Source organism: Lygodium microphyllum, chromosome 2 (assembly GCF_053477565.2).
Source record: "Lygodium microphyllum isolate KBCC chromosome 2, Lygodium_microphyllum_v1.1.10, whole genome shotgun sequence".
Lineage (NCBI taxonomy): Eukaryota > Viridiplantae > Streptophyta > Polypodiopsida > Schizaeales > Lygodiaceae > Lygodium > Lygodium microphyllum.
In genome coordinates, this window is record NC_141136.1 from 88361407 (window position 1) to 88387202 (window position 25796).

The 25796-nt window shown below is 40.3% G+C and overlaps 2 protein-coding genes across 3 annotated transcripts in view; one reads left to right on the forward strand and one right to left on the reverse strand.

Annotated features, from left to right (window-relative positions):
• Positions 1 to 1044: 1044 nt before the first annotated feature.
• Positions 1045 to 4177, reverse strand: LOC148039988 (pentatricopeptide repeat-containing protein At2g33680-like). Its single transcript, XM_087695585.1, has one exon. It carries the CDS (start codon positions 3536 to 3538, stop codon positions 1103 to 1105), a length of 2436 nt encoding a protein of 811 aa, XP_087551711.1. The 5' UTR covers positions 3539 to 4177; the 3' UTR covers positions 1045 to 1102.
• A 16586-nt stretch (positions 4178 to 20763) lies between these two features.
• FU (kinase family with ARM repeat domain-containing protein) overlaps positions 20764 to 25796 on the forward strand; it is a 78222-nt gene continuing 73189 nt past the window's right edge. Inside the window, exons 1-4 of one of the 2 annotated variants that reach the window (XM_087695598.1) lie at positions 20764 to 20990; positions 21096 to 21170; positions 21474 to 21566; positions 21743 to 21817. In XM_087695598.1, the coding sequence (XP_087551724.1) occupies positions 20901 to 20990; positions 21096 to 21170; positions 21474 to 21566; positions 21743 to 21817 (333 nt within the window). In that variant the 5' untranslated portion in view covers positions 20764 to 20900. Of the gene's footprint in view, positions 20991 to 21095; positions 21171 to 21473; positions 21567 to 21742; positions 21818 to 25796 lie in introns of those variants that run through there. The other variant, XM_087695606.1, reaches the window with a different exon arrangement.

Below are 25796 nucleotides of genomic sequence, written 5' to 3' on the forward strand. Positions count from 1 at the left end.
CATCCATTTATGGTTTGACACAATTAGGGACTCATGTGTCTTCATCCAAGATGCAACTATTGTTGAAGATGCATCCATGTCCTGTGCTTTAGATAGGCTATAGGCCAATCAGGGTCATTCACTTTGTGCAAACTATGCCCTTGTGCCACAAATTCTAGAGGATTGAGAACCTACTACCATCGAGGAGGGTCGGCAATGTGCTATGCAAAAGGAGCTCAAGCCTATTGAGGCAAAATCAAACTTGGAAGTTGGTTTCGCGCCCAAGAAGGTAGAAGGTGATAGGTGTGAAGTGGATCTATAGAATCAAATACCTAATTGAAGGCACCTTGAACAACCACAAAGCTAGGCTTGTTATTGCCAAGGATTTCACATGGAGGGCAAGATTGGCTTATTCAAAGACATTTGCACTGCTATCTTGTATGTCAACTATTAAAGTTATCTCCGATCTTGCAGTCCATCATTAGCCTACTCACCAAATGAGCAAAAATTTTGCCTTCTTAAAAGGCACCTTACAAGAAGAGATATATGTAGATCAACCTCCAAGTTTTTGTGCACCTAGAAAGAAGGACCATGTGTATAATTTGCTTAAACATGTTTAGCCCTCCGAAAGTGCCACATGGCGGGTGACCCATGTCACCATGATTATTGTGTGCCACTAGCACCTCAAAATGTGCCATTAGTCTTGTAGTTTGATATTTAAGTATTTTAGACTTTGTTCTCCGGCTCACAAAAAACATAGTGGAGCTCTTCACTAACATACTTTGTCAAGCTTGAGCTTTGAAGCCCTCTTTCAACCAAGAAGTGATGTGTAAATATTTGATCGAGGTGATTTAGCAAATATTTTTTCATGTTATTTTACTTTTTGATGAATTGCCACCAATCTTGTGTTAGTAGTTATTCATTTGTATATCTCATTCACTTAGATATTTTAAAATGGGGCAGTTGATCCTGTCTGCTTCTTCTCAAGTGTCCTTTTTGTTCACTTTGCCTGCCCCCTTTTTCTTCTTTGCCAAAAACACACATACACACATTTACAGATCACCATACTTAAACAGAATAATAATTGCACAAAGTACCATAAGGTATAGATCCATTCCCATCCTTAAAAATTATATCTTGGGACTGAATCTAGATTTGGCACATAACCTTCATTCTTTACGTACAAACAAAGAAGTTCAAACCAGTTGAAAATAATCTCACTTTGCTTCCCATCTACGACAAATTCATGCAGCTTCTTAGTCGTTTCCATTGATGCACTACCAGGCTTTTTCTTTGTACCTGTAAACTTCCTTAAATCAAATAGCATCTCTGCATCCCTCCACCTGCCAGCATTTGTATAAATGTCTGCCATCAGCAAACACGCAGATGCATCATCTTCCTTCAACTCCACAAGCTGCTGAAAGCATCTCTGTCCTAATTCTAATTTCTCATAGATTTTACATGCACTAAGCAGAGCCATTAACATTACACTAGATGGAGAACACTGAATGGCTGTAATGAACCTCTCTGCTTCATAAACAAGCCCTGATCTTGCAAGTAAATCAACCATGCAAGCATAGTGATCCAAGGTAGGTTCAATTCCATAATCTTCCCTCATCATTCTGAAATACTCCTGACCCTTTAGAACTAGGCTAGAATGGCTACATGCAGCAAGAAGACATGTAAATGTTATAGTATTTGGTTTCACACCTTTCTTTTGCATTTCCTCAAAACATTGGGCAGCCATGTTGCCCTCATGATTCTCACCATAAACCTTTATCATTGTAGTCCATGACACAACATCTCGCACAGGCAGCTTGTCAAATACTTCACGCCCATCCTTGACTGAGCCACATTTTCCATACATGTCTATCAGCATGCTGCTCACAAAAATATCTGTTTCTAACCCAGATTCTCTAATTTCAGCATGTATTTCCCGGCCTGTTTCTAAAGCTCCTGTACTACCACAAGCTTTCAAGCAGTGAACAAATGTAGCAGCATCCATGGACAAGTCCTCCAGCTGTATCTCTTTGAAACACTTGAGCATTTCCTCATCAAGACCACACTCTGCATATCCTGCAATCAGTGCAGCCCATGAAACCACATCTCGGACTGAAAGCTTATCAAACACTCTGCGTGCTTCGGCAACAAATCCACATTTGCTATACATAGCCACAAGTGTATTGCCCACACAAAGATCTTTCTCCAGTGCCCTTTTAGTTAACTCAGCATGAATAAATTGGCCGGTTACTACAACTCTAGTGTCACCACAAGCTTTCAAGCTGCCAAGAAAAGTGATAGAGTTGGGAGATATGCCATCAAGCTGCATTTGTAAGAAGCAATATTTTGATTTGTCAACAAGACCACGTTCTGCATATCCTGTAATCAATATATTCCATGATACTGCATCACGAACTGGACACTGATCAAACACATTATGTGCCTCTGCAGGCAATCCAAACTTCATATACATGTCTACCAATGAGTTCCCAACAGAAACATTACTGTTTAGTCCCCTTTTAATTATCTCAGCATGTAATTCTCGGCCCATTCCTAATGCTTTCATGGTACTGCAAGCTTTCAGACTGCAAATAAACATGATAGAATCAGGTAATACTCCGTCCAGCTGAATTTGATGAAAATAGGTCTCCAAGTTCTCATGAGAACCATGATCTGCACATCCCGCAAATATTGCACTCCATGACACTGAATCTCGGACAGGAAGCTTCCAAAATATTAGATGTCCTTCCACAAGAGAATCACAGTTAATATACATGTCCAGTAGTGCATTTGCCACATAAAGCTCTTGTTCTAAACCCCTCCTGATTATCTCAGAATGTAGCTTTCTACCCATTTCCAGTGTTTTGATTGTTCTGCAAGCTTTCAAGGTGCAAACAAATGTGAAAGAATCTGGAGATATACAATTCAGCTGCATTTTCTGGTAACACTTCCCTGCTTCCTGAGCAAAGCCATGTCCAGCATATCCGGCTATCAATGCATTCCATGAAACAAGATCCTTCAAGGGCAAAGCATGAAAGGTCTGGTGTGCCTCTTCGAGATATCCACACTTGCTATACATATCCACAAGGGTATTGCCCAATGCTGCACTTCCCATGTAAAGATCTCCATCAAAACCTACTTTTACAATTTCAGCATGCAGAGCATGGCCCCTCACTATATCATTTGCTGCAGCACAAGCTTGCAGCAAGGCCAGGTAGGTATAAGCATTAGGTCTTGCAGTATATTGCTCTTGCATCTTGCTGTACAAGTGAAAGGCTTGCTGCAGATTACCAGACTCAATGTAACCAGATATAAGGGAAGTCCATGAGTGGCCATTGCGATGAAGTAGCCGCTCAAAGACAGAACGGGCATCCAGCAGGCTACGGCATTGAACGAGGGTTGGCACCAGTTCATTGCCAAATTGGGGATGTGATTCCAGACTATGTTCACACATGTGGGCATGCAACAGCTCGGCATAGGAAAGAAGTTTTTGCTGTTTGCATTTTCGCAAGATGTCAATGATGTTGCCGATGGTGAAGCTGGGCAGCTCACTGTGCATTTCCCAACTCCCTCTTGAGGTTTGATCTTCCCCTTAACATCTGTGAAGATATAACCCTTTCTGGTCCCTCGCTTTAATTAAGGAATGGTTATAAACATATGCCATTGTCCTTCAGCTCTGCCATTCATGGAGGTAGGGCATCTCTGCTCCACTTACGGTGATCCAGTGGACCCGTGTTACAGAACAAGCACCCGCCGCCACCACTTCTCCCTTGTTCTGTGCATACAGCTGTGTTGGTTCTGCACGAACTATTCCAATGATGAAAGCCGTCAGAGCATGCTGTCTCTCCTCCATTCATGCTGACTGTCTCGAAATGTGTCAGCTGTGCTTCCTTTGGAAAGAGAGCACTTCTGAGGTGCAGATCCTTCCGTGAACGCTCCATGGCAGTGTTCCCATCATGCCGACTCAGAGAAGCGGAACATTACACTGCTGCCACAGACAAACCGGTTGCATTCGGCCATATGTTAAGCTAGGAAATCAAGACTGACTCGATCAAGAAGTTTCTTTAGACATCGTGAATAATGACAACCGAATGAACCTGAATCTTTTTCATGACAAGGCTCGACTTGGATACAAGACAAGCCAATAATAAATTGGACGCCAAACCAACTCTAGAGGACTTACCTTGCAAGCGCGTCACAACTAGTGTTAGCAAGATGGAGGGGCTTGTAGTTCAAGACCCTTATTTATACCACAACCCTAGGAAGTTACAAGGCACGTTTCTAGGGTAGCATTGGTATAAGGAATGACATAAGCATTGATGATATGAGTACCGATGTAAGCTTAGATGATATTAGCAACAATATAAGAATTGCTTACATTAGCACTTACATAGGCGATGATCTAATGTACACAAGTAATGTTAAACAATTTTCTTAGAATCTTCTAAACCCTTCTTTTTAAGCAACTAGTAAAAACTTCAAGACACTACCACCAAGACCTTGGCTTGAGCATCCTTAACATCACAATTCACTCCCCCTTCTAGCATCGAGCTCCATGAAGGGCAACTTGTTGTTCTGCATGAGCTTTGGCACAATAAATGTTGCATATGAAACTAGTATACAAGATATTGTAGTATGCCTTGTGAGATCCTTGAATCCAAAATTATCTCCACATCGTATTTTTTATGATCGTCTATTATCAATTGGTGGCAATGGTTTCAAGGTTCTCCTTGGAATATTCAGTGTATGGCATGGCTCCAAGACTGACACATGAAAAACCAGATAGATTTCATAGGTTGGGGTAGCCATAGACTATAAACAACTAGATATACTTAGCCAATAATCTTGAATGGACCAAGTCTCTCATAATCCAACTTCTAGCATTGATAAGAGGAACGTAGGTCACCATGCAAAAGCCAAACTTGATCTTCTATCTTGTATGCTAGATGTTGCATTTGATGTTGATCTGCATTTGCCTTGGATTTTTCTTGAGGTTCTTTAATCTAGACCTAGAATTCCTTGTGGGTTATAGACAAATATTAAGCTACATCCATAGTGACTAGGTCTTCAATCCATCATTGAGTGTTGAGCATAGTTGGCAAAGAAGAGGGTGTGTCTAGTTGAGGTATGGAAAGAATTATTGTACGCAAACTCAAAAAGAGGTATTAGTCCATAATTGTCACAATTGATGGTTGATTGTGCATTAGAGATACCCACCACTCTATGGGTGATGGGTAGAAGAGAGATTGACTTATACTCCTAAGAGCTTGAAAACGCTTCCAACATATGGGCACAAAGTATGAGCCTTGATTGCACATAATATCATTAGGTAATACATGGTGTTGACACATATGTTTTAAGAAGAGTACATTCTCTCACAATTGTTTTACTAGTTGGATTGAAGTGTGCCATCTTCATGAACCTATCAACCACCACTAGAATGGCATCAAATGAAGCTAATGGATATATATGACCATAACCTTTTTAGAATGGGCAAGGTGTGAAGGAATCCATCAAGATGATGATGAGGAACTTTTGCTTTGTTACAAGTGTCACACTCATGCACTAACTCTTTGACTAGATTCCACACCTATGGCCACAAGGCTCTATATACAAATGATAAAAGAATTCAATAGTAACATGAACCTATCACTGCTAGGACTGTCAAACATGTTATTTGATCACTCATAAAACCCCCCCCCCCCCAAAAAGAACTATTCTATGTGAAATCCTAGCTAAGATTATTTTAAAATGATTAGAGTAGTGATAACTTAGCCACCATCAATCCATCAATCAACCATGGGCACAATTATGCTTTACAAGTCATGTCTAAAGATAATTAGTCTGCCCAATAGGCTTGTTGGGAGCTAAATTATTGCATTGATATCACCATGCAGTAAGTTCTTTATAAACAATAAGGACTTGAATCTTTATTATAGTAAGATTGATTACAAGACTAGATATAAGACTCAACTTGGATCTAAGACAAGACAGGAGATAACTAGATTGGATATAAGATTTGAACTAACGAGGACATACCTTGCCAGAGGCTTGGTGTTGGCAAGATTAAGAGGCTTGCAGCCCAGCAATCCTATTCATATGAGAGCCTAGGGGTTACAAGGGAAGCTTCTAGGATAGCCTTAACATAAGCAATCACACAACCATTAAGATATAAGCACTTACAAATTATTGATGATATCAACAATGACATAAGCATCGTTGACATTAGTGCTTACAAAAGTGATGATGCTTGTTAAGACAAGAGTCTTGAGCAAACATGTTCCAATAGCATAGCTTGAACATAAGATGCCAAGTGTTTGGCACAAGGGTACATAGACCAAAAGGTAAAAGGATTGGCAACTAGTGTGAATGAACACAATAGGTTTGCCTAAATATACAAATGTGGTGCTAAAATGGGCTATTCTCTTAAGTGGATGGGAGGTTAGAAAAGCTTTCTTAACTTCCTATGATTGATTGAGACCATGGTGATCATGCATGAAGGTTGAAGGTGATGTATGCATGGCATTGGTATTAGGCATGTAGCCAACCACCACCCACACCATACCACATGCAATGGCCATATCATATGACCAATCACCACCCACAACATATTGCCTGGGTGACTTGTGGCTAACAATCTAGGCATGAACCTTGGCATACTTGTCAATGAGGCTACAAATACTTCATCAGCAATGTTGGTTGCACATGAGGCACAATCATTTTTGTAAAGAAAAACTTTCTTGGAGGCTAGGCATCCTAGTATTTCATCACTTGAGCATGCTTAACTACAAGATATGCAACCATTAAGATGGTTTTTGAAGAGATAAATAGGTTTTCAAGCATACCACAAAAAAAGTTTTCAAAGAGTTAGTTTTAGAAGAAATTTTTCAAAAGTGGGTTTTTGAAGAGAGAAACATATTTTCAAGCTTATTTACAGGTTGGCATATGATGCTTCTAGAATTCAATCATTTAAGAAGGTAATCTAGAACGTGAGATGGATCTAACACATGTTGCTTTAGCAAACTCACATGGAATACATTGTGAATTATAACTTATGGTGGTAAAAGCAATGGTAGAGGGTGCACAATACCTAAGTCATAGCTTTTTATTAATTGCCATGCTTAGAGTACTTTTCGTTGGTATAACCCTTAGGAAACCATATCTTCCTTGTTAAATATTATCTCTAACCTATGAGTTCCATATAAGCTTTTTGGCTATTCTAAGTTTGATTCCTTAATAGATGTATTTTGCTTGTGATTCAATTTTATTTAAGATCTTTTTGGTGGCTTCAACTTGGATAGTTGGATTTGTCCAAGTAAGAGGTATCAAGTATTCTTAGCAATAGAGTGCATTGGATGGGTTCAATCCAATCTACCTTTTATCTAAAGCCTTTTAAGAAAACAAAGGTCAAGAAAAGACTCCACTTATGTGACTCTTTGGTACAATAGGCTTCTAAGATATCTTTAGTCACTTGATTCTCTCTTTCTATCATCGAGCAATTTGTTTGAGGACGATATATAGTACTTGTATTCAATTGGGTGCTAATTGGTTCGAAGCAGGCTTGCATAAATGAATGTAACATCTCTATTACTCACTATTTTTTGTGGCATCCCATGAATTTGAAAAATACATTTGACAAAGGTATTTCCAATTGCCATGGAAATATAATTTGTTTTGATCGCTAGTAAAAGTGTTGTAGATCTTATCTAGTAATCCACTACCACCATGAGGAAACCATAACTATTTCTCTTCCACCATGAGGAAATCATAACCATTTCTTTCCCTTGAAGCCAATATAATGGCTAACAATGAGGAAATTATAACCATTTCTCTCCCTTGAAGCCAGTATAATGGCTAAGTATGAGGAAATCATAACCATTTCTCTCCCTTGAAGCCAATATAATGGTTAAGAATGAGGATATAAAAAAGAATAAAAAACAAGGATTTCAATGGAAAATCATAAGCAACTACAATGGCAAATAACAAGGATAACATAAAATATTATAAAATATAAAGATATTGTGAAGCATTACAATGTGATAGAATCCACATTGATAAACTCCCATATCATAATAAGAATATCTAAAGGATTCAAGTTCCATGGATATTTAACACACATAACTTTGGTTTGCTATGAAGTTATACGTTTAGAGATATAATTGAGCACATCTCACTTTTGTCCTAGCTAGAAGAAACTTTTTCTTAGAGTAGCAAGAGCTCTACAAAATCCAAGATGACCTATTACTAGAATGTCACAAGCTTCTTTAAGGATCTTCATCCTCTCTTAATTATTTGAAATACAAAGCCTACCTTTATAATAAAGATATCCTTCTTGGGATATGATGAGTTTAGAATGTTATGATCGTTGATTTAGTTGATTCAAATAAGCGACTTGATTGTTATATGTTATGTGGATTTTCATTTTGACTCATTCGTCACATAATTGTGACTTGTTGCATGGGTGAACATGTAGCACCGATTTCATTGTAGTGTTCTGATATTCACCAAGGGAGCTCTATATGAAACACAAATAATATTTTTGATATTTTGATATCTATTATTTGTGCTCTTATTGTGTAATAAATTTTATATCTTATATGCTTCTATTTTGTAGTCCTAAGGTTGGGCATGTTTATTTAAGCCCAAAATATATTTTCCAAAATTTTATATATTATTTAAATATTAGAGAAAATATAGCGGATCATTGAAATGAGAAAAACATATGGATGTATCATCCTCTTTTTGGGCACAAGATTAATGAAATCAATAAATACATGCATTGAGAAGAGCTCTCTTTCAATGCATGGGGGAGGTTGTCTCCAATTTGCATCATGTTACCTCATTTTGTGTTTTTCTATTTCTTTTGTGCCAAATCAATTGGTGTTGAGTTTTCTCAAGATGTTATTCAATTTCTTCAATATTAGCATTAGGCCATAGGTATGATTGGTGGAGTGGTCAACGTCAGCAAAGGTATCCTCACATGTATCAGGAACCCCATCATCACCATCGTTAAGAATTCACCCTTTGATGGACAATCTTATTACCCATTGGTCTCAAATTTCAAGATTCTCTTTCCTAGAGTTGGGATTCAATTTCTTTTCTCTTCCCAAGATAAAAGGAACATTCTCCTCTCCATCAACCACAAGGCTCATTAAACATGTAAAGAAATAGAAGGTATTGAATTTTTTTAATTTCATTTATACTATTAAATTAGTTTGGTTGAGGCTCGAGAGATCCCGAACCTCTATAGGGCCTCCCAAACTTGCACCATAGTACAAACTTGATTTGAATTTCAAAATCCCTGCCTCTCTTCATATCTTAAGAGTTTACTCGGGTTGGAGCGTAAGCCAATGGTACTTCCGGCTATTGGACTCTCACCATCTGGGGTGCAGTACTCAAGCGCTTCGCCTAGCCACAAAGGTCTTTCCTCGCTCTCCCACAACCCCGGCCAAAGCTTCCCTTCCCGTGCTGTTATCGTCTTTATGGTTTATGGAAAACAGCCATCTCGTTCCCGGGCCTTGTACACACCGCCCGTCCTCGATTGATTTCTACTAGACAGGAAATAAAAAACATAATCGATACAGGCTCCGAAACAAATTAAATACACATCATTCTCACACCTCAATTGGGTATGCATATTCCTGGGTTTTCACAGTTTTGGTCTTTATATTCATAACGATACAATGAGCGCCTTGGGTCCTTTTTTCCACGATCCCTTTGTTTGTGTGTGTGTGTGTGTGTGTGTGTGTGTGTGTGTGTGTGTGTGTGTGTGTGTGTGTGTGTGTGTGTGTGTGTGTGTGTGTGTGTGTGTGTGTGTGTGTGTGTGTGTGTGTGTGTGTGTGTGACATGCATGCAACTCCCCCACCACAGTGTGGTGGGGGAGCAAGCCAACATTGCAAAATATAAGTAGGAAATGGGATGATGGACAGGTAGCAATGGCAACAATGGGGAGGCAATGATAGTAGGCATGAGAGCGACCCTCCTCCCTCCCCTCTCCAAGCATGACAAATAGACAAAGGCTCGTGCAAGTGGATCAACCTCTCTCACTCTCACTTTCACTCATACACACTCACACGCGCTCTCTCAATGGATGGCACTGTGGCTCATGTAGGAAGCTCTCTCTCTCTCTCTCTCTCTCTCTCTCTCTCTCTCTCTCTCTCTCTCTCTCTCTCTCTCTCTCTCTCTCTCTCTCTCTCTCTCTCTCTCTCTCTCTCTCATGACAATGCTAGACCCAAAAAATAGAAGACGATGGAAAACTAACAAAAGAGGAGCTCCAAGGTAGTTAGGTAATAGAGAGTCTCAAGAGCAGGTAGTAAGGTAGGGAAGAGTGGAGGTGACAAGTGGGGAAGAGTTATGGGACAAGAGGCAGTAGCTTGGAAGTAGACAATGATAGCTATGGTTTGGAGGCAGGCAGGTAGGGAAGAGTGGAGGTGACAAGTGGGGAAGAGTGATGGGACAAGAGGCAGTAGCTTGGAAGTAGACAATGATAGCTATGATTTGTTAGGCAGTTAGGTGGCAAAGGGCCTAGACAATGCGGGGAGAGAGAGAGAGTGTGTGTGTGTGTGTGTGTGCGTGTGTGTGTAGAGGGGGGAGAGAGAGAGAGAGAGAGAGCGCTAGGTGAAGATCAGCTCAGGAAGAATAGGTTAGCTATGTTGTGTAGGTGGGCAAGCTAAAAAGGTAGAGCCCAAGTGGAAGCAAGAGCTATGGCCGATGGAGCAAGAGAGTGAGAGAGAAAGACATCGTATGTAGGAATTCCAACAATCACAATGTGTGACCAGCCTTCCCTCATTCAATTGTTATTGAACAAATAAAGAATAAAGTGATAGTGATGGGTGCCTGCCACTTGTAATGTATAGGTGTGTGGTCAGGGTACATGTAGTAAATATAGAGCAATATAAGCATAGGTACCTTTACCCCCAGCAACCTCATACTTAAAGGTGAATGTTCCTCGAGTGAGGAGAGAACAAGAAAAAAGTGAGAAAGTACAAATGTACATAAACTACAATAGGATGATGAATAGATGTCATCTCATCCTATGCCGATTATCTTTCTAAGTAAGGCAAAATGTTCCATTGAGAGACTTTTAGTGAGTAGATCATGAGGATGATTGGCAATTAAGATCTTGACAAGATCAAGAGACTTGTCCTCTACCACCTCCCCAATGAAGTAATGTTGCAACTCAATGTGCTTTGTCTTCATATGGAAGACTGGATTCTTGGCCAACTAAATAGTACTCATAGAATCCAAATGCAGTGTAGGACTAATAGTAATACCAAGGTTTGCCACTAGAAAGCCTAACTGTATGGCCTCCTTGCAAGCTTCAATGGTTCCAATGTACTTTTCCTTGGTGTAGTAGACAAGGCCATGCATTTTTGCGCCCTAGACATCCAAGAAATAGCACCTCTAGTAAAAGTAAAGACATACTCAAAGGTGGACTTCTTACTATATGCATGTTTTGCATAGTCAAAGTTAGTGTAACCCATAACTATAATATATTGGCTACCATAGAAAATGTATATATTTGTAGTGCCTTTTAGGTATCTCGTGATACCTTCATAGTGTCTCAATGTTGTTGACTAGATGTGGCTATACAGTGTGTCACAACTCCTATGACAAATGCTATGTCAAGGTGAGTGGCTATTATGGCATACATCAAAATGTCTACTACAAATGCATTAGGGATCTTAGCCATCTCAATCTTTTCTTCATCTGATTGGGGACAATCGATCTGACTAACCTTCACATGGAAATGTAAAGGACAACCAATAGGCTTAACATCCTACATATGGAATCTCTCAAACACCTTCTATATGTATGCCTCATGTGACAAGTAAAGAAGCCTCTTGGAGCGATCGTGCATGATATGCATACTAAGAATACGGAACTACTTAGACCTTAAGAATATACCCCACAAGTCCTTACATACACAATTCCACTCAAATTTGATGCTAAGCTTGTGAAGTAGAGACCTTATCCCATGAATACTTGCTATGCTCATCATGTCAAGGAAGATATCAAAAAGTTACAAAAAGTAGGATTCATATACAAAACTGAGCATATTGACTAGGTATCACCAATTGTTGTGGTGCTCAAGAAGAACGGCAAAATCTAGGTTTATATCAATTAGAAAAAACTAAATGCCACTACTAAGAGAAATCATTATCCTCTACCTTACATTTGTCATATGATGGAATGAGTAACAAAAAAGGAAGCTTATAGCTTCTTAGATGAATTCTCAAGTTACAATTAGTTACAAGTCCATCTGAATGATAGACCGAAAACTGCATCTTGCCATTGAGTGGGGAGTCTTTTCATGCATGATTATGCCATTTGGGTTGACTAATGCTCTTGCAACCTTCCAAAGACTGATGTGCACTATCTTTAAGGACATACTACGAAAGTGGTTGGAAGTGTTCATAGATGACCTTTGTGTTCCTTTGAGTTGGGAAGAGCACCTTGAGAAACCCCAACTTGTCTTTGAGAGATGTCAGTAGCATAACTTGTCCCTAAATCATATAAAATGTCAATTTTAGGTAAAGCATGGCATAATCTTGGGCCATGTTGAATCCCAAAATGAAATTGCAATTGATATGGCTAAGATCAAAGTCATAATGAATCTCTCTCCACCCATCAACCCAAAGTGGATGCAATGCTTCCTTGGCCATACAAGTACTATCATGGCTTCGTGCTTATTTATCCAGCTATCACTCAACCACTTTACATGCTCCTCATCACCTGGGCATGGATCAAGGAATGAAAAAGGCTCTAATGTGATTACATCCATCTTAAGAGCCCCAGATCGGACAAACACATTCCATGTACACATCGACACTTCTAAGATTGCAATTGGAGCTATATTGTGCTAGCATGGTAAGCATAATATGGATTTTCTAATGATTTTTGCTAGTCTACAACTCATTAAGGTTGAGATGGATCACTCGACTACAAAAAGAGAAGGATTAGTAATGGTTTATTAAATACTTTAGATACTATCTCCTTACCACTCCCTTCACATTTTTTATAGACCACTAGGCACTCTTATATTGTGTAAATAAGCCTTGTGCTACAAGACACATCGCTCAATGGCTTCTACAATTGCTAGAATTTGACTTCTTAGTTATAATGGGTAAGGGAAAAAAACAGTTCATTGTCGATCACCTATCTAGAGTGACCAAGGGTGAAAAGGCCATAGGGGTTGATGAGACCAACTCCCCAATGTTCATCTATTCCATATTAAATAGGACTCTCAACTCTTTAGCCAACAACCCCACCATTATTGACCCAATTTTTGATAGATCAAGTCCACAAGAGGCCCCTTGCAACACTCTATCATAAAGGCAACAAAGCCCTAAAGCCTCCTTGCTCATTACTACACATCGCACAACCATGCCGACAATGTATCCCACACTTCACACAACAATGGATCCCAAGACCCTCTTAAAAGCGCAAGGGTACTATAAAGGTCATCATAAACTTTGGCTGCCCAAACTGCTCACCACAACAGCATTGGCAGACTTGACTACATCCATAATAGCTAAAGTCACCATGACTACCAATCATCCATTTCATGACAAGTCTGTGTGCTAAAATCCTAACTAGGATCAAGGATCTTCCTCAATCTCTTCTCTCCCTACCTCCCCTTCCCACCTTCTCACCCCATCCGAGATAAATCCACATGCCATATCCTTGACTTTGACCACATGCACCAACAATGACCATCTATTGTCGAAAGATGAGACCCTTGCCAATGTCTAAAAACTTCCCTTCTATATGACGAGCAAGTATAGATCTCCTCTCCCAACTACCCAAAGAGTGCCATGATAATACCATACTATTTATAAAATGGCTAAGCACTTATCTGCACTCGCTAAAAAACCCACCACCACTGATTGCTTTCTACAATTGGACTCCATGTTTGACACCTTTGCTAAACTCTTCACAATGATAGATTTAGGGTTGGCCGACACCAACATGCTATTGCTCACTTCTCAATACATCATTCTACATGGGAGGAACACAAGTACATCTTTTGACAAAGGTCTTACAATCTTGAACCAATTGGCTCAAGAAATACCACATAAGTAGTTAGAAGTATGCTAACTCCTTTCTTCTTATGTGTCAACTACAATCTTCAAAGATTCATGCGTCGCTGATAGTTTACAATAACTTTCCAACTCGACCACTTGCTTCCTAAACAAATGGTACACACTTCACCATGAGGTTGCCATGTTAACAAGCAAAGTGGTCACCACTATGGAACCACAAAAATATTGTCAACCTCTTGAAATATTATCCGATGCATTGTGAGACCTCTTTCTTATGAGCAATCATCAAGTCTTGTACCTTCATACCTCTAAAAGAGCTACTATATTACCTGATCATCGACAAGCTACTAACCAAAGAACTTTGTGTTGCAAGCTGATTCATTAGACCTTCACTCTTGGACAACCTCATGCCATATCTTTATGAGTTTCTTGTCAAACTAACTAATCTGGATACTCTTACCGAAGTAGGGTGCAACCCCAAGTTTTATGACTAGTGGATTTTGGACCCTTTTCCCATTGTACATAAATAAACCACTCCTTTAATTGTACACACCAATAAAAGTATAAATCTTAAAAACTAAAAAGATTTTGCACACATTATGACCTTCTCATCCAAGTTGGGAAGTTTTCTTTTATTTTGCAAGGGAAGGAGGGAGACCAAAGATACAAAGTACTCAAGATCTTTGCAGCTTTCAAAGATCAAGTTTCTGACCAAGAAAGCAACTTGCCAAGACCAATATCCAAGATTCCCAACCAAATAATGATTCATTGTAATGATGACAAGACAAGCAAGTAACAATTTATTGTAACAATGAACCAAAATACCCAAGTGGCTCATGGAGGACATCTTGATAGGAGACATGACAAAGCAAAAAATGAATGCATTATGGATCAAATGCATCACAGAATCCCTAGCCAAGGCCTACAAGGTCTACTCCAAGGAGACAACTAGCAAACCAAATCACATGGAAGCTATGAATACTATCATTAATTGTAGTAGTGCACTATCCCACCTCATAACCACTCATATGGGCATCTTCATAGGACCCAACACATTGTCCCTCTCCCATCACTAAGCATACAAGAGCTAGAAAAGGAACAATAGGAAAAAGAGTCAGGAGGGTAGGAAGATGAGGAGGAAGAAGGAAGAATTTTGTTGGAAAAAACCCTTAATCAGTCCAAAGATGAATACCACGAGAGGGAACGAGAAAAACAATAGGAAATTAGAAGGGAATGGGAAGAGTATCATCAAGTTATAGGACTTTCCTTTGAAGAGTCCTTATATAAGTGATTGGTGGGTGAGATTCTAATTAAAAAAGGAGAGGGTAGCTTTGGAAAAAGAAATGAGAAAATGGAAGATTCAACCAACCAACCCAACATTCCTTCTTAACCCATAAGGAGCCTATAATGCCATGGTCAAGGAGTTGAAGGCACGATCACAAAAGATAACCGATTTCCCTCTTCCACTAAAGCTCCTATTAGAAGAAGAGTAAGGAAACCTGAGGAGATGGTACAAAAATTTTATGTGTAGGAAGAATCTAGCAGTGTAGTGATTTTTTATTTTAAGCTAGATGAAGAAGACAAGTTCAAGGAACCCTTGCCCCACAAATAGCGTGGATACTCACTCGAAGGCATGGCTACTTAATGTCATGGCCTTCAAGAGATCTTGTCAATCCATAAGTGCTAGAAGCAAATACCTTACCATGAAACCATGGGAAGCTTGGCTATGACAACCGAAATGGAGACACCCCATCCTAGAAAATGTCAAGGTAGCATGGCAAGCCTTTGTTTACTCCAGCGATAGTGCAAATATAGATCCACTCCATTTCCCCTATCCCCATTGGCATGGCAAGGAATACAAGGAAGGAGAACATGGTAGATACAACTTTTTGAAGATTCCAAATGTCTAAGCAACTGAGAAGATAAGACTTTACCTATTCTAGCATTTCGACCTCATCCCATCTTTTAATCATTTTTTGAAGAAATTCAACAATTGCTCAAATCCTTCCTTCATAACAACATGCAACTACCTTTGCCTCCTCATCATATTGCTCTGGTAGTCTACCACACCATATGAGGAGAGGCTACCACCACTATTCTTTGATGAAAATGTTGGTATTGATTGAGTGGCAATGATACAACTATACCTCAAGACAACTGTTCTTCCTTCTAACTGTGTAGAGCTATTACATGATATGGTGGATAGCAAGTTCACAGCTTCCATCAATCCCTTTTTTCTAGAATCACATCTATACTATGCAGCCCATTAAAGGGTAAATGTTTAGTAGGGGATGTCTCTAGCATGCACTTAGGCCAATCCCTAATTAGTGTAGGTGCTTATCAAATTTATTATTTATTTAAGTTTCAAAAAGGAAAAGAAGCACAATGGCATGCTCATTGTACCTAGGGTCCACCCCCTAGCCAATGTCCCGACACCACAACCTTAGGGCACATCAAGGGCAAGGCAAGTCAAGCATGCTTGATAGACCCGTCACCCTAGGCGTCGCACTACACCCAATCTTTCACCAATTGGGTCCTCAAGTATAGGATAACGTTTCGAGTATACTTGAAACTCGACCCATCTCCCAATCGCATAACATGCACACCCCACATTGCACGCAATAGATAAACAAACCCCTATGGGTGAGCACATAGACATGACAAGTATATTAAGGGCATGCAAAACTATCGACATCGATGGCCTACACCTTTTGCTTCCTAAAACCTCCTACATCTTCGACAACCATCATTCTCCTCTTCATCACAATCTATAAAACATCATCGATCCCACCTTTCCTTTACACCATCAAAGAACAATTTCCCTCTAGGATCTCCCCCATCAATTGGCCCATCATTTCTCACCCTCCATATTGTGTTCCTTTTGGCGTGAGTACCATGGGACTAGCATGCATCTAGGAGGTGGGGCAATATATTAATGATATAAAGACACGAGGAAAGAGAAGAGCATGAGAGGTCCATATTTTTTGCAAATCACTATGTTTTACCATTGTATTAAAAGATACAACAAGAGCTAGGCTCCCTCCCACACAAATTATATTGACAAATGAGTAGGACTTGAGTTAGAGACATGTATATCAATAGATACAGGTACATACAAGGAGAAATGACCAATCACTTGGCCAAAAAGAGCATTAGAATGCCCAAAGGGGATGGGAAAACCCTAACCCTAACAACTTGTATAAAGAGGATGAGAATGAATGGAATAAGCTATTCTTATTTGTGTTATCTTTTGGCTCTTGGTTTCTTGCTTTTGTTTTGAGAGACGAAGAGAGAGTAAGAGAGAGGTTGAGATTGAAAGAAAGATAGTGAGAATGTGTGGTGAGGGACTAAGAGTGAGGTCCCCATTTCTTCTCGTGTACTCCCTTATGCCTTAACCATGCCCTCTTCTCACATGATGAAGGTTGTAGAGGGTTTGAGAGCCTAAGGAGTACACCTTGGATTGTGGGGTGTACAAGAGGGCTCTTTGTGTATGGAGGTATACTTTGTGCAGTCATCACAAACGAATGTCAATTTGTGTGAGAGAGACCATGTTCGAGGTAGTTGTTGATGTAGTGGTTGAACCTCTTGAATCAATAAGAGAGTGTCCAAAGTCCTAACATTGAGTGCATGTTACCCTACAATGAGCCTCCCTAACATCTTTGTGATTCCTAAAAATTGTGAGTAGATATGACAATGCCATCCATTTACTTTAATGAGACTCACTCTACACAGCTTTATCATGTAAACCTTTTGTACATGGGTTACTTTTAAATCCAAATTCATTGGATAAGTGATGGCACTATGTGGTGCAAGTTGCTTCATGCTCTCATAGTAGAACCTACTAAAAAGCTAGCAATGATTCTACTCAGACGGCTAGATCAACCTCTTACATGCTGATGAAGAGGTGGAAACTCCTAATAAACTTGAGCAAGAATCTACTTTGATGACCTAAATATTCATTATGATAGGGATGAGCAAGCACTACTTTCTTATATGGAAAAGGAGATGCACCTTGATGAGATGAATTGGAGCTTTATCTAGGAGAAGAGTTGCACATAGATCTAGACATTTTTAACAATATACATAAAGATGAAGTAGAGGATAATCTTTAGAGCCATCCCTAAACCATTGTACCTGATAGAGTTCCTAGCAAACTATATGCTTGAAGACAAGTTGCATGCTTATATATAGTGAAACAAATTATGAGAATCAATTTTATGAATCTCAAAATATTGCAATAATATGTCTTAATCGTTAGTGATGAGAAGAGAGGGAGGAGCGAGATTGTGAGAAAGGGAGAAAAAGAGAGGAAGAGATAAAGAGGGGGAGGGAGGAAGTGAGAAATAATAATACATACTAATTTGTTTTTTGTCACGTGTAGGTACTACACTGGTTACTATGGCATGACATTACACAGGCTAGGAGATACAATGCTTTATATCTCATATTGACCCTGACTCCACAAGAAACTAAATGCAATGGCGCATGAGTCATTGTCGCAGTCTACTTTGTACATAGAGCGAGAGTAGTTGGTGCCTGGTGCCATCATAGTTGAGGAACTCATCCATCACTGCTCCTTAGCTTCTCACAACCATCATGGTTGTAGCCTTGGTGGAGGCAACCATGTTGCCTTGTCATCTCCTTGATGCTTAGCCTAGCACTCCCGCCCTCCGCCCCTTGATCTCATAGGCTAGAGTGCCACCATGTGGCCATTCGCTTCCCCCATCAGTTGGCACATCACATCCACCTTGTACCAATACGTCTCATCCTTTTTCACCTATATTAGGGAAATTGATATCAAATCCATGGGACCAAGCTTTACAGATTTCATTTATTGAGTTGGCTCTAGGATTTTTCCACCGATCACACTTGTTCGAGCTCTCCATCTACCATCCTTGATCAACAAACCCTTAGCCAACCCATTGATAACATATTTGTCTCCTCTTAGGTTGACTAGGGCAGCATTGATTTGGGGATGTGTGTGTGTGTGTGTGTGATAGAGAGCTTAGGAGATGCTTCCATTCTCTTTGTCTTCTCCTTCTTCTTTTGTTTGCTTGTGATGACGGTGGATATTAGATTGAAGTGGAGGAGGCTATAGTGTTCAAGGAGTGTATATAAGGATCATAGGACCATTCTTTACTCCTTGTCGATAGCCATGACTACAAATAAAGAGGAAAGAAGGGTGAGTCTAATACATTGTCCTTTGAGCTTGCTTGTGTGTGGTTGAGAGTAAAGAGTGCACTTATTAATCAGAGCATAGAATGCAAGCCAACAGAGGGTTGCTCTAAGCTTTGATAGTAGTCTGTAGATCTCTTGAAGGAATAAGCATCTTGTATAATCCTCTCATGCATTGAGCTCATTCAAGGCAACAACATGGCTTGATGAATTTACTATGCTTTGTTTAACCTTAGTACTGATAGAATCTATATTTTTAGGGGTAACATACTAGCCTTTGCTAGCAACATTGGATACACTACTTGGGTAACATGCCATAAAGAATTCTTGTCCCCTTCAAATTGCCCAATGGGACAAGGCTAAATTATAGTCATATTCCATTTTGAGAAACTTTACACTTTGCATGAAGTATTGCCAAATAGCGAGTATCTCCCGTACCTAGCATGTTATTGTGGGGGGATGGGGATTGCACATGCCTTGTTCTATGTTCTTGCAATGTACCATCTTTCTACTTTTAGGTGCCATATAATGTTCAATGATTACCTTAAGAAATGTTATTAGGGATGCTACAATATTTGTTGCACAATGAGCAAGGTTCAAAAGCAAGAATGTTTAGGGATTTTCACAATCTTAAAGCTTATTGTTTTACTAATATCAATAGGACTTTCCAATGAAAAAGTACATGGAGATTGGCTTTTTCAAATTCACTCAAGCATGTAATATGAAGAGATGTAATTGTAGAGTTTGTCACTATGATTCCAATGCTTTGATTTATTTTTAATTTGAAGTTTTGGATCAAAAGTTATATTAATTTAGAATTATATCTTGAGTGAAAGGACTTTTGTGTGCATAACAATTGATTTATGAGATTTTTACTTTTTTAGGGTTTTTAAAATGGGAGACCATGCCTTGCTTTTCCTCCCTCTTGCAATGCCATGAGCTTTTGTAAGCCGTAGTGTAATCCCTTAAAAACTATATAAAGGACATTGGGGTCAGTTGTCATATAACTTCCCTTGGACAAACACCTTGTAGGTATTTGTGGATGCCCAACCTAAAAATTGGAGTGAATGGTGCAAATCCTCTCTCTCTCTCTCTCTCTCTCTCTCTCTCTCTCTCTTTGTGCATGTTTCTCCAAGGTCTTATTATTTGATTATTGTAATCAGGGGCTCTCTAAGGTCTTCCTAGATCCCATTTGAAAGCCTTGTGTGAATGGGGGTAAATACTCTCTCTCTCATAGAACATGGGATTGTTCCTATCATGTAGAAACTGCTCTTCTTTTTCTCTCTCTAAGCCTCAATAGTTAGGGTTTATTTTTACCAATGGCACTCCAATGTGGATTGCATATGAATCTTGAGATATCGTTCTATTCTATGCGCCTTTAAAACGTCTTAAAGGATGTTAATATATATTTTATCCTTGAGAAAGTTTGAAAATATATAGAGTCTGGGGCCTGCCCATAGCGTTAATATCATTTTCTTTCTTTTCTCTTTTTCTAAGGTCTACGATGTACTGTTAATCACGGTGGTAACTTGTAAGTTCTCTTTCTCTCTACTCTAGCCTACGGTCTTCCCGCGCCCCATTTGAAAGCGTTAGAGCACATGAAGCCGAACTTGCTTGGGAGGTCTCATAGCAACACAGCATTCCACTCGCTGCATTAGACGACCCGACGATCCTTGCCCCGTTGTTCTCCTCGTAGCAGCCATGGGGGTCGAAAATTACCACGTCATAGAGCTCGTCGGGGAAGGCTCCTTCGGCAAGGTCTACAAAGGCAGGCGCAAGTATACCGGCCAGGTATGGAACAGCTGAGCTCCAGTACTCTCTCACATTCTTGAGTAAGTGAAATGAATCCATAGACATTGATCGGACGCATGCATTTGTCTATGCTTTGTCTTGCAGACCGTGGCAATGAAGTTCATCCTTAAGCATGGCAAGAGCGATAAAGACATCGACAACCTCCGGCAAGAAATAGAGGTGGTCCACTTTTGCAGCTCGCTCATAAATTTTTTTGCCTGCCTACGCATGGTTACAATTAGGATCAGATGCTTGGATTGTGTCCATAGGATCTATGGAGTCATGCAACGAAAGCATGAACTGTGACTACTGGAGTTGGAATGCTATTTCTGACAACGTTACAGTGCAGTTTGTTGGGACAATGTGACAATGCATTCTCATATGGAGAGAATGTTACAGTGCAGTTTGTTATGTCTTTTTCAGCACCTCTGATTCATAGCAGAGGCAGCCATGTCTGATAAGTTATCTCATTACATGATTCAGATCCTCCGCAATTTGAAGCACGAGAACATAATAGAGATGCTAGATGCATTCGAGAGCCCTCAAGAATTTTGCGTAGTTACTGAATTTGCACAGGTACTGAATTTCACCCTTTTTGACTTTGGGTTAAGCCGATTGTTTACTCGTTCTGCCTTTGAGGATTATGTGTAATGGCTTGATTCTGCATGCACTTTTTGCAGGATGAGATGTTTGGGATTCTTGTGGATGACAAATCACATGTAATGGCTTGATTTTGCATGCACTTTTTGCAGGGTGAGCTGTTTGAGATTCTTGTGGATGACAAATCTCTTCCAGAACCTCAAGTGCAGGCTATTGCAAAGCAATTGGTAGATTTTCCTCCCCAGTTGGCATAACCACTTCTACTATTAACTTCACATCTTTGTTAACTATGCACACAATTAGAAAATTGAAGAGCCGGAAGTAGTATTCTTGATTGATTTGAAAGGATCAAAGGGATAGTGCATGTTTTTCAAGAGATGGTGTGGAGCATTTATCAATTATCTGGGCTGTCATATTGGCATAACATATTAGACTTGAGCAGCAAATTGCTCCATATGTAGCATTCATGGCAATGACCCAAAATTTTCTAGTTGAGAAATGTGCTGTAGATTGAGTACTTACCACTAGGACTTGTTTTGCTATATATGGGGTTGGTTTTTTTTCACACTCGTGTATTGACTAGGCTCATTGCCTCATATAGAATTTCTTATGACTAGGGTGTCATCATAGAGATGTTTGGACCAATGGGCTTCGATGTTATCATATGGTTTTTCTTAGAGGGAGACTTAGACATTCTTGATCCAATTAGGTGGAGTAAGGCTCTTTTGGCCAAGTTGATGATTTGGGCCCTTCATGTTAGAATGCATGCTTTAGCATTGCGGGTGCATGGGTTGAGTGAAAGAGATGAATGTGTGCGTGCACACAGAGAGAGAGAGAGAGAGAGAGAGAGAGAGAGAGAGAGAGAGAGAGAGAGAGAGAGAGAGAGAGAGAGAGAGAGAGAGAGAGGGAGGGAGGGAGGGAGGGAGGGAGGGAGGGAGGGAGGGAGGGAGGGAGGGAGGGAGGGAGCGGAGCCGCCATATTAGAGAACTGCCAGGATCTGGGAGCGCGTGACTATGCCCCTGCACAGGACAAGAGGCAGTTTGTGGCAGCAGAGAGAGAGAGAGCGCCCTCCAAATAGTTTCAGATCTCTGGTTAAAGGGGTGATATAACATGGCTGGTTTGGACATGGCCTTTATTGACCAAACGGTGGCAGCCCTTGGTTCGGATTCTGAAACAGAGGAACCAGAGGATATGGTTCCTTGCACAGAAGAGATGCCATCTGGTCCTGACTTCCAGCCTGTGGGCAAACGCACCAAGCATACTTCGGAAGATACAATGGATCATCAGGAACGTTCTTATGCTCAAGTTGCTTCTGATTCTGTGGATTCTCAGGATGTTGACTGGGAGCATTTGTTGGAGTTTGCCAACACTCTACTCGGTGATTATGTTCAACATAATCATGAAGCGTTCTCTGACTCGGGAGCTGAAGACATTCTGGAAGCCACAGTGGATTCGAAAAATGTTTTGCGCTCATTCTCAGTGTTTTATGATCGTGCTGTTATATTCTTCTTCGCTGGTAGAATCCCAATGCTGTCCTATATTCGCCAGTGGCTGCAAAGTCTCCTACAAGGGGAGTGTGTTGAAGAGATTTTTGTTGGGCCCCGAGGCTTTTATGAGGTGCTGTTGAAATCTGAGAAGCATTGTGCTGATCTGCTGACTAAATTGCCAGTGTTCTTTGATCGCCGTTTGGTCCATGTTGTGCCGTGGCGCCCAATGGCGGATTTTCAGCGCTTGCTTCAACGCGAATGTCTGGTGTGGGTTGAAGTGGAAAACTGTCCGGTAGTTTACTGGCCACTGTTAAAGGATGCCATGGCCGTTGTGGGTACTGTTTTGGTTCTGCCGAGCTTGAGGGCCACGAATCGTAACCATTTGTGTATACTTTGGGACATGGATCGGAAAAGGCCTGCTTGGTTACATCTTAATTGCTCTGGCATGCATCCTTTATACTTTCGTTTGAAATGGGATAACTTTGCAGGGCATTGTTTTTCGTGTGGTAAATTGGGGCATTTTATGGCCGAGTGTCCAGCGAAGCAATTGACTTTAGATGCTCAGCATGTTTTGTCTCCCATGGAAGATATGGTGCTTGATGCTCCGTCGCAGGATGCGACCCAGCCACCTAAAGTTTTGGATAAAGGCAAGCAACATGTTTCGGGTTTGGATTCCCGTGACAATGACTAGGTAGATGTTCAAGCCAAAAATGGCAAAAGGCTTGATGCTTGTATGGCGGATACTGTGCCTAATGCTTCACAAGATTCCGTGCGTACTTATATGCGCAGGAAAGACATGTCTTCAGAACACACTACTCATGCTATGGTTTCTTTTGCTCCTCGCAATCAGCCCACTCGGAAAGTCTATACGGATGGTCCGAAGGGCCCACTTGCTAAGTTGGCTTTTGATGCTAAAGGCAACGTGATTACTCCATGGGATCGTCATTATCCCCGTTCCATCCCCAAGACAGTGGATACACCGTCTACTTTTATATTTGGCCGTCCGAACCCTTTTGCTGTGTTAGCTGATTTTTTGGATGAGGGAATCCTTGACATTTTAGCAGAAAAGGTTAAATCAAGGCAAGCTTTGCCTCGTTCTTGATTTTCTTTTTGAATACACATGAAGATAGCCACGTGGAATTTGCAAGGCATTTGTTCTCACCATAAGTAACATGCCATGTGGAGTTTATTGCATGAGAATCAGTGGGATGTCTTGTGTGGTGTTGAGCACAAGAGTCACAGTGAAGCAGGAAAAGTTGTGGATTGTCATGGGTTTCACTTGTTTTATGCAGGGATACATGCCACGCATTATTCTGGTGTGCTTATTGTACATGAGAAATATCAGTCTGTTCTTATTAAAAATGATGTACATGGTCGTTTTGTGGTGATTGAAGTTTTATTTGAAGGAGAGATCTTATGGTTGCTTGGGCTCTATGCTCCAAATGATCCTTTATCCTGCCGGGATCTTTGGAATACTTTGCAGACCTCCTTGTTACTTGGCAGACGGGGTTTTTTGATGGGGGATTTTAATGTGTGTGTTGATTCTTCACAGTCCACATCAGAGCATTCAGTGATGGATGCTCGAGAAAGCCGTGTGTGGAATGTGTTTGCTTGTACCGTACTTAAGCAAGATCTTTGGTCATGGCTATACCCTTCTTCTACAGGGTTTACTTTTCATTCTGCGCAGTATACAGCTACATGGTCGCGGTTGGACCGCATGTACATTATGTAAGCTTGAGATGCTTGTACAACCCATTGCACTTTTTAAGCAATTTCTGGATAGACTTCCTTTGCGCTTCAACTCGTCTTATTTGCAGCATTCAATCTTTCAGGGTTATATGTAACAATTGATTGATAGATTTCTGTTGAACGCCGTTGACAAGCAGCGGAGGAATTACTGGCTTTGGTTCGTTCTCTATTGGTGGAGACTCCAGATGATGTATTTTTGCTGTCATTGGCTATGCGTTTGGCTGATCTTATTAAAGAGTTTCAGTTGAAATCTTATCAACAGGCCAAATTGCAAAATTTGACGGAAAATTTGTAAGATAGTGCTTATCAGACTCATAAGTTCTTTCGAGCTCTCCATGCCTCTCCTGCTTGAGAGAATATGACTAGACTCTCGGATGCAGAAGGTCAAATGGTCATTGATCCGCAGACTATTGTGAATATGTGTAGGAATTATTTTCTAGACCTTCTTGGTTCTACTCCTCCACCTTCAGACCAAATTACTTATGCCCGCTCAGTTTTCTATGATTTGGTCCGCAATCAGGTTCCACATGACATGCAAACCACTTTGGAGAGATATTCGTGAGGCGGAGTTCATGGATATTTTGTTACACTTGCCAAAGTATAAAAGTCCTGGTTGGGATGGTCTTACCAATGAATTCTTTGAGGTTTTTGCTACCCAACTAGCGAAACCATTGACGGCTATGTTTCAGCAGGTTTGGGAAACGGGGTTCATGCCTTCTTCATGGAAAGAAGAACTTATTAAACTGCTTCCAAAAGTTCCTTCGCCGTCTATGTTGAAACATTGGCGACCAATTTCATTGATGGGTTCTATGTATAAAATCTTTTCCAAAGTAATGGCCAATCGGCTCCATAAGCATCTTTCTACCATTGTGTATCCTTTCCAATATGGTTTCGTTAAGGGCCGAAACATTCTGCATAATGTCTTAAATGTGCAACTGGCTATTGACTATGCAAGGCACTCTAATCAGGA

Bases quoted from the DNA above. Each gene is read 5' to 3' on its own strand.
- LOC148039988 (XM_087695585.1), bottom strand. From the start codon at position 3,538: ATGCACAGTGAGCTGCCCAGCTTCACCATCGGCAACATCATTGACATC.